At 31.2% G+C, this 10396-nt stretch overlaps 1 protein-coding gene across 2 annotated transcripts; it reads right to left on the bottom strand.

The window, feature by feature from the left end:
* Positions 1–815: 815 nt before the first annotated feature.
* Positions 816–7258, bottom strand: LOC122581699 (serine/threonine-protein kinase Nek6-like). Of its 2 annotated transcripts, none has more exons than XM_043753953.1 (14): positions 7043–7258; positions 6797–6938; positions 6202–6268; positions 5136–5201; positions 4779–4822; positions 4239–4284; positions 4044–4124; positions 3810–3852; positions 3678–3727; positions 3093–3174; positions 2901–2950; positions 2187–2260; positions 2052–2103; positions 816–1976 (listed from the first exon to the last, which is right to left on the bottom strand). In XM_043753953.1, the coding sequence occupies exons 2-14, from the start codon at positions 6922–6924 to the stop codon at positions 1026–1028; spliced, it is 1734 nt and encodes a 577-aa protein (XP_043609888.1). In that variant the 5' UTR covers positions 6925–6938; positions 7043–7258; the 3' UTR covers positions 816–1025. The 2 variants fall into 2 exon arrangements, with proteins under 2 accessions (XP_043609888.1, XP_043609889.1); XM_043753954.1 differs by having other exon boundaries at positions 7015–7258.
* Positions 7259–10396: the final 3138 nt, after the last annotated feature.

Genomic DNA, 10396 nt, shown 5'->3' on the forward strand with positions numbered 1-10396 from the left:
TTACTAAGAAATGGTGGTTCCCATCACCTAACAGCCAGCTCCTCCTTGTCCTTCAATGACAATTTTTTGTCACCATCCTTTGGCACCTTATCAAAAGTTCAAAACCCATTTTGAAAATTTAACGGGAAAGAAAACATGTACTTCCAATTTAAAAGTGTATTAATATTGATTAACTTTTTTAATCATACGAGGAAATAAAACATGTTGTGATATTCATCCTCTAACTTTTGAAGAAGTAGGGGCAATATTAGTATGTAATTATAACTCGGTCATAGATTTAGGTTTCTTTAATTTATGTTTGTGTTTTTGCAGGTTAGTCTTTAATTTGAAGGATATCTCAACTTTCTCCCATATCAATTTTGTTTTGCCAGTCTTTCATTCAAGTCCAAGATTATTATCTCATGCCAATGGATCTATTGTAACTCGATTTTCATAGATCTATTGTTTAACTTTCTTTAGATGGTGATTGTTTTTCATAAATTAATTTTTGCTTGTTGTCCATTTAGTATGTTAGAATAAAGAAAAAGAGATCTTATATATAAGGTGAACATTTGGGGAGATGGGAACTGTTTGTTTAGGGCTGTGAGCTTTCTAATATTGGGTGATCTAACATTTCCATCCTTTAATTTTATGTAGAAACTTATCATAGCAACATTTTTCTTTGACCCCTGATATGTTCTCACAAGTACCTTCCCCTACCTACTTAATATAATTACTTGCGAATAAGAAGACAGTCACACACCAATGTTCCATGCACAACAACGACAGAAGAAAAAGAAAAAGAAAATCCACGCCTATAATCAAACACAAAAAACTTGGGGGTTAAGACGTTTAGTCATGTACTTATAAACTGGAATCCTCTTTTAGACATATGTCCTTCCCCAATTACCTATGTTTCCACAACCCAAAACCATTACCATTCATACATACATACATACACACGTAAATCTATCCAACTAGTTAGAAAGAAAGAAAAAAAGGTCACAAGTTCAGTCCCTGTATAGAACATAATAATATTAAAGATTTCAAGATCCACCGGCAAATTTCTGTGCACCTATGAGGCTTTTCGTTAACCATATTGCTGTTTCTCTTGAAGAAACCGTCTCTTCACCAAATGGTTTCAAAACTGCAGCAAGCTCTTCAAGTTTTTCTTGTTTTAGTAACCGTGCACATAACTCAAGCAATGACTCTAATGCATCTGCTCTTTGTTGGGTTGCGTTTAGCCATTCAGTCTTGCTATTGGTGTCACTTGATGGGGTGGGTGTGGTTGCTAATGGTTCGTTAACTGGTGCAGTTTTCTCTGTTAGCTTCAAGTCGGGTTCTTGATCAAGAGGTTCGTCCGGTTTGGGTTCAACTGCTTTAGTTTGCTCTGTATCCACCTCAAAAATGACTGTTTGAGCCGATATGTTTTCTTCATCAACCAATTCGCCTTTTTCGCTAAATGTCTCCAAAATATTGTCTATTGTCTCGTTTCCAATATTATCATCACCGAGTTTCTGAAATAGCGGAAGACTTGTTTCCTCTTGTTCGCCATTCGAAAGATCCAACGAGCTCGACTTTGTGCTGACTTTTTGTACTACGGAATCTGAATTTTCTGGCCCATCCCCATTACAAACTATGGTAGTCTCACAGCTTGTATCCCCGCTATCATTAAAATAACTTGTGGGGTCTACCCTTTTGGTCTCTAGATTTGTTTCTTCTTCCACTACTGCAAATATAGGGTTGTTATGTAAATTTCTAACAGGCATATCACTGTTACATTTTTCTTCATGCTTTGTTACTTGTACTTTTTGTTTTTGAACATGCACATCTCTCTCACGTGTATCTTTTCCGTCATTTGATTTCATGGGTGAAGGTTTCTTCGGAGTCTTATCATTTGGGCTGTTTGGAGGTTTCACGGGTAAAAACACGGTAGATGGGTTGTGACATTTGAGGAGGTATGGTTGTAGGTGTGAATGTCTTAGAAGTTCTGCAGCCTATCAATTTCACACATACTAAAATCAGATTAAGAAACTCAAATCTGTAGAATGAAAACTTGACATTTGACTTACAGTTGGTCTATGTTCTGGACTTTTCCTTAACATTGTTTTTATGATCTGTTTCCTGAAACATTGACAAAAATAAATTTTGTTATATCTAACACTCCAATCAGATAACTAGAATTGGTTTGGGATCGGAAAACTTACAATGTCGATGAATACACAATGGGGAGAGGAGAAATGGTGGATCTGTTTATCTTGTTAATAAGTCCTGACATATCCTGCAGGGTCAAAGATGTAAAATATTCAAAATTTACTCTTCACAAACTCGAAATAAAGAATTTGGGACTATATGATAGAGAGCAAAATATGTAACTTTGCTTTGGAAACTGCTGATAAAAGATATGTCCCAATTTTCACCTAGATATCTGGTAATGCATTTGGCAACTTTCATAAAATACGGGAGACGTCTTATAAATTTGTAGTAAACTATAATAACGATAACTTCAATGGGAAAGCAAAAAACTAACTTTTCCCATGTATATAAACTGCTTCGTAAAATATGACCTAAATTAGAGGTGAACATTTGTATCCATTTACTAACAAACGGGCTGCTTCAGGTTATTCTATATGTGTAACGGGTCAATGGGTTAGTTAAGATTGGCTAAAATAAACCACTTCAAATATGTCGAACAGGTCGAAATTCGATAGTCGCCTAAAATGAATGCATAGAACCTCCTAAGTCACATTCCTTGTATTTGACACATTAGTTATCTGTAAAAAGAAGCTAGATATTTTGATAAAATGGTGCTCTGCACTAACCCACTCCTTTGCCACCTCTATAACAAGTTGTTAAATAAGGCGATAAAATGTTAGCCATATACAAAATGAAATTGCATAACTAGCTAAAATGAAACTTACAGGAGCTCGAAATGGTTGTTGATGTGCACAAATCTCGAACATGCAGCAACCTAAGATAAGCAAAAGAAAGATAAATTACGGCAATTAAGCATTCAAAAAAATTAAAGTGAATCGGAATGGTGATATGTGTTGTATGTAAGTTGCAAATTAAGGTTGTGCTTTTTTTATGTTTTACAATAGTTGGGTTCTTACCAAGCGACCAAATATCAGATTTGTAACCGTAAGGGATGTCTGCAAGGAGTTCGGGACACATGTAGTTGGGGGTCCCAACAACCTGTTGATTCAATAGCCTTAAAGAATATTAGAATCTGACGTTACTGAGGTTGAATTTAGATCCAGACAAAAACCGTAAAATATTGTCAAAATGGACGGGGAAGATTGAAACACATCATACTTCAATGAGGGTCAAAACGTGGCTAATCCACATATTCATTGTCATTTAGAACAGATAGATACAAAATAACGTGTTTATGTTACAAAATACTCAGTAATGTGTTTATGTTATTATGAAAATAATCTATCTAAATATTTATATAAAAAGTTAAGGGGATTCCATGTAAAATAAATATACTTTTATGACTTTCGGCCCATTTGACCCATTCTCTTTTTAGCTAAACTTTTCTATTTGACTTGTCTGAAATAACACACAAACAAAATTGACTGATTCACTGGTAAGTTAAATAGTTAATAGGTTGTATCCATCTCTAAATGGCCATAAAGTAAAACTTTACTGGGAATGTGGTCAAACTACAGTTTCCACTATAACAAGTATGTTACCGAGGAAGCAAGGTCTTCTGAGTTTAGGAGTTTCGCTAGTCCAAAGTCACCTGCTCACCCCACAAAAAACTTTAGAAACTACAGAACAAAACCAACTGGTCCAAATTTAATGAGTATAGTCTTCTTTCTTACCAAGACGAATGTCATTCTCCTTTGTAAGAAATATGTTGGAACACTGATATTAAAAAACAAAATGTGTAAATTTGAGGACAAAGGCTTTGATATTAAATGGAATATAGTTAACATAGGCTAAACCGCTCAACTCTAAAATTAGTCATGGGCAAAGAGGTAGGTCCCAGGGAAACATTGTGTTCACTGGTTTTGGAACAAATAGAGTATTGGTTCAACTTAAAACACAGAGCTTACCTTCAAATCCCTATGAAGGACACGATTAGTATGCAAATAATCCAATGCCAGTAATAATTGTGTCAGCCATTTGCAGAGTTTCTACAATGAAACATATATAGATAGATCAGATTTGTATAAGTGATGAGTATAAACAAATATAAAGCACAAGAAAAACAATTAAGGAAACGGGAAATGATAAGGTTTATCTATTACCTCCTCTGGGAAGTATGTTCCTCTAGCCTTCCGTATAAGCTCAGCTCTGATCAACAAAAAAGTCAATACTCTATGTTAAAATTACTTCTTTATTAATTCATTTCCGAATACTGGTAAATGGTAATTATTTGATGCACAAGATTTGTTTATATTGCTTTCACTTACTGGGATGGTGGAATGTTATAGATTACTAATACTAAGAATGTCCGTGCGTGTGTATACCTAAACAATGCAACACTACCTTACTCGCAAAAAAAAAAATGTTACTCTATTCATCTGAAGAACATTTCAAGGCTTCACATTTCAGATGTCTTGAAAACACAACTTCCTTACCTGAAGGCTGAAGCTTTATTGTTCTTTTATATGTGTCCTTTTTTTTTATTCAAAATAAACTACTACAGCTTGGTTAGGTCTTGAATCACTCTAGACTGTTTTTACAAGAATAAGTTCAAAAAAAGTGGCTAATAGTCAAAACAATTTTCGTATTCATGTGCTAAAGTCATAAGGTTGTAATTTTCAACCGCAAGTCTACAAACTTACATGTCACCTCCTTCACAATAAGCCGTCACTATGCATATGCCAGCCTACAAAACAAACGAGATGTAAATATACTTGTTTTCATTCCATATGGTGTTCTAATAATGGAGGAAAAATAATAGTATATTCATCACAAAACGATCTTCTAAAGGGTAGCATAGTCCATTTACTTCATGAATGTGCACTTTCAGGAAAATATGCCAATTTTATTTTCTCGAACTATTGCATACAAAAGGTGGGGACAAATGTCTTCAAACAAATCTTTATCTATGCATTTTGCATAAATATTGTACTCTTTGATCTCTTATACACGAGAATCTCAAATATAACAATAAATTTAAAAGAGGAGGTCAAAGTCACCTTATCCACCCAAGCATCTTTGTACTCCACAACGTATGGATGATTAAGTCGAGATATCAAATCCATCTACAATCAGAACACATAAAACTATCTTAGCTCAATGTGAGGAACGAATATTTAATTCAACAAATTCCTTTCAGGGAGGTTTCAAATAATGTGTAATTTCTTACTATTTTCAAGTCATATTTTTCTCCTTTTTACCATTAGTTCTTTTTTTTTTGGACGGCATATTAATATGCTCCTACATTACACGAATGCATGGATGAAACCCAGGACTCTCGAAAAATCCCCAATTAATCCACCCCATAAATGTGGGAATTGGGACTCGAACCAAGATGGATCCTCCTAAGGTCAAAAATCTTACCCAATAGTACACTCTATTCTAAAATCTAAACCCTAACTTTGGAAAAATTGCTGAACATTTTCCTCACAGTCATCTCATTTGTATTGGACATATTAACTCACAACATATTCCATCATACAAAAATAACATTTAACATGATTTCTCTTCCGTGACAAAGACAACTTTGTTATTATCTGTTTAGCAACAAAAGAACAAAATACTTCGATGGATTTTACTTAATGGTGAAAATGATAGGTTCTGAATTTTATGTACAAGAATAACAAGAAATCAAGTAAACTATCAATTCATTCAGAATTTTAGTGTCCAGTATCTAGAGAACTCATAAAAAAAATGATTTTAAACTGGTGATGATGCCATCGTTGACATTGCACAACAGAAATGATTCATCACCTCAAGCTAACACAGATACTATTTTACCTGATTCAAGGCTCACATGTCCACCGTCCCAGAATTACCGCCATTTTTCAAGTACCGTTGTCTGACAAGTTATTTTTAAATTTTAAATACTAACAAATAAACATTTTATTCCATTGCGATGAGGTTTACTTTGCAAATTTGTAATATGATCTTCAATGTACAAAGCGGGATCACATCAACTTTCATTAAAAAAATTTTGACTTCAATAAAGAGTTAAAGACAAATGCAAATCTAAGTATGAAACAAACTCATTTAATTAATCAATAGGAATTACAAAAGAAATACCTCTTGATGTGCTGTCTTCTTAAACTTCTCTGTTTGCTTACTCAATCTAATCTTCTTCATAACATACCTATTAAAATCACACAAATTTATATTTATGCTAAATTTAAATATTCTAAATTACAAAGTCTGGCCTATCTGAAATGATAATTATCATTGATTCAATAGCTTAAGTCATTTTCTTCTTTTTAATTAAAACATACATACACATGAATAGAAAATCAAAGCAACCAAAAAGCATTGATTTTCAAGAATTGCATATGTATGCAAATTCGTGCCCAAACTGAACTAACATTTCGAACTATAAAACTTAGAAATTGCAATTAATATTAATATTATATAACAAAAGAACACACACATATAAGGGTAAACGGATAACATTTTTACTATTCAAGTTACCCGGAGAAGACGAAAATACTCGGATTTAAGCGGCCTAACAGAGGTAACTCTGTGACCCATTTCCTAACCTTTTTCCTTGCCACTCCTAAAGTGTTTCCCTAGTGAGGTTCAAACCTAAGACTTCTTATGAGTACATCAGGGTGCCTAAACACACACAAATAATAATTTTTATTTAAATGAAAAATAGAAAAAAACATACTTCTTTTTTTCAGTCTTATGAAGAACAAGAAACGCGGCTCCAAAAGATCCTCTACCAATCTGCTCAATAACTTCATAATCTTCTATCTTCGACATGCCATCACCATTTTCTGCTTCCATTTGTGACATTTTCTTCAAAAACCCTAAAAAAGACTCAATTTTTATTACTAAAATGTCAATAAATCAGCTAAAACATGAACAAAAGCAACTGGGTTTTACCTCAAATCACTTAAAAAGCTATAATTACCTCAAATTTGGCTGATTTGCTCAAAAAGCTCAAAGCTTTGTGGCTAAAAAATAATGGGTTTTGTGAGAAATTTAAAGGGTATGTTTCAAAACTTTCAAGAAACTTAGAAATAAAAAGTTGACATTAAAAATAAAACTTTGAAATTTTCCAACAATGATGATATCAAGCTTCAAGAATGTGGTTAAGAAATAGAAAGAAAGATGTGGGTCAAACACTTGATTAAAGTTGAAATTTAGAGTTGTTTATATCTTAAAAATAGGTGGAAAAACAAGACTCAAGTAAAGCAACTTTAAGTCCAAATGTGAATATATATATAATCTAGTTATCTATATACACAAACATATACATACATATAGACAATTAGACATGAGGATATATATATCATATGAGAAATTCAAGTAAAGGGGCTTGACACTAATAAAATAATGATTAAACAAATGGGGGTGTGTTTTTTCTTGTTTAATTTCATATAGTATTTTTTATGTTTTTATGTTTATTTTTTTTAGGATTTAAAGGAAGGGGTAGTTGGTCACCAAACTAGTAAGAGAAAGAGTGGTGTTTAAAGATGAAAGATAAAAAATAAAACATGAACTTCAAAAATAAAAATAAATAAATGGGGACTAATAACAATAAAGAAAAAAAAAAGTTTGCTTGAATATACAGATTGAAGAGAGGGAAAGAGTGGAGAGCATTCATACCAAAGGGAATTTTCTCAATGGGCACTGGCCTACAGTTATGATGTCAACATCTTCACCTGAAAAATGTCCACTTTTTAAATTTAAAATTAAATTAAAAACCCTCCATACATGTAGCTAGTCTTTGTTTCTTTATATTCTAACTAGCAAATTTACCCAGATTTAATTCGGGCATTTGAATTAAATTTATAAAATTATAAAATATGCATATAATTTTTGTTATTAATTATAAATCGATATGGAGATGATGAATTGAAAAACATAATAATTATAAAAAAATTTAATAACATAATAATTATAAAAAAAAATTTCTTTGTTTGTATAAAAGATTAGGAACTTTAAATAAGTATTTAGTGAGTTATTTTTAATTAAAAATATTATAAATTATTTATGACATCATAATTAAAATAAAGACTTTTTTTAAAAAAATATAGACATGTCACATCACAATTTTTCTAAAAATACTTTTAAAAGGCAATTGTCTTTTATTTAGTATAGAGATTGTAGCGCATGTATATATGATATATATTAATTTATTAATACTAGTATACTATTATTTATTTTTAAAATAAAAAATATTTCTTTTCAATGCAAATATTAATAAATATTTACAATTTATTCATAAAAAAATCAAAAGTACTACTAAATTAATGACATTTGATTTGACTATAAAATGAATATCTTATATTAGTGTAATACAGACTACTTGTTAAAATGGATTTAGAATTTTTTTTATTATTTTTTGTAACGTCATTTTATTTTACTCCTATTTTTAAATGACACGTATGCCTGAAAATCATGACTTTCGAAAAACTCCTATTAATCCACCATCGCAAATGTGAGAAGTGGAACTTGAACCAAATGAATCCTTCCCAAAAAGATCTTACCAATGGGTCACCAACTCCATTTTATACAAATTTCGAAGTTAGGTTCTATGATTTCTGTCATTACTACAAAGCTTAATTAGTTGCTCCACTCTTTAATATATATATATATATATATTCTTCTTTTGTTCCGAAATGTAACCTCATTTTATACTCTTATTATTATCATTATCTTTTGTTTATAAGCTCTACATTCAACCAGAGAATATAAACTTCTAACAATTTACTGATTTAAGGCTCGTTCTTTTTTCTTGGTTGTTAAATACTAAAAAAATTAAGTGGTTAAATGTATAAATAATTTATGTATGTATTAAGTAAAAAAAGTAATTGATGATTATTTTTGTTTATTAATTAAAAAAATATAAAATTTAACTGAATATATTAAGTTTTTAATTATTAAGTTTATTAAATAAAAAAACAAAGATTTAGTATTATAATATTGATGAATCCAAGATTTTACCACTATAATAATTTAATAGTATATTATCTTGAAACGAATGCAAACTTTTGGTAGTATTCAGAGCATAATTTATGAAATCTTACTGACAGAATTAGTTTTGATCCATAAATTATCTTAATTTGGTCTTCTTAAACATATACCGATAATATGTATCTAAAACTAATTAGTTTACATCATTAAAAATTAAAAATAAAAAATAAATTTCATTTTCTTTATCTAGAAAGGGTATAATGTTGTAGCCGTTTCTCCACACGTGGGTGATGTTGGGATACTCATGAATCTTGAGATTAAAATAAAATAAAATGCTTTAAACCATATAGCATCAACTAACATATATAGTAACATGAGAAATTATAGCTTTTGCTCTACGAAGCTATACCTTTTCTCGAGAGAAAGAAAGATGAATAAAACAAACACTAAACTCCCAAATGACTACACTTTTGAAGAACCCGAGTACTATGATTCCTTCTCTTAAAAGTCATCTTAATATTCTATACAAACTTATCATCACAGTAGATACAGATAGATAAATAGAATATATGTATATGTAATTGAGTTGTTTCTTATCAATTTTATTGAACTATATTAAAGAGTTTTTATAATATACAGAGTAATAGTTTTTGCAAAAGGAATTAAATGATAAAAATATGCATACACTCTTGCAAGTTAACAACACTAGTTTTTGTTGTTACTTATTTTAAAACAAGCGATGCAAGTTCGCATTAAAGTGGAGGTTACGTGAGACATGTAGTGATGCAAATTCAAGAAATGACATGTCCTACTTAGGTTTAGAAATATTTAGGGATTATGGCATATAAACATAACTACCTATGACAAAATGATTATGTAATGTAATGACTTATTTCGGTGTCTATGTGATGTATGCACTTATGTTTTTTGGGCTATGTGATGTATGTTACCGGGTATTGCAAGTTGTAACAGATAATTAGTAATAGTTTAAGGGATATTGGCATACGAATGTAACCACCTATGAAAAAATGGTTATGTAATGTATCTGCCATATTTACACTCCAATCATCTTCTCCGGTGAGTTTTTCGGCAACACCATTCTTGTATCTTGTTACCGATGAGTTAGAAATGAAGTCAACACCACCATAATACCATTTTCCCAGTGACACAATTTTCGGTGACACCTTTGTTTTCGGTCACAAGCACAAAAGTAAAATTCTCCTAAAAATAATTGGCTAGGGTTTGTGCGGAAGTCATTTTTGAGTCGGTTGGTACCGGTTTCAAGTTCTAATTCAAAGTACAAGTTAACGAGGGTCAATGGCATACGAATGTAACCACCTATGAC

This window comes from Erigeron canadensis, chromosome 9 (assembly GCF_010389155.1).
Source record: "Erigeron canadensis isolate Cc75 chromosome 9, C_canadensis_v1, whole genome shotgun sequence".
NCBI classification, from domain to species: Eukaryota; Viridiplantae; Streptophyta; class Magnoliopsida; order Asterales; family Asteraceae; genus Erigeron; species Erigeron canadensis.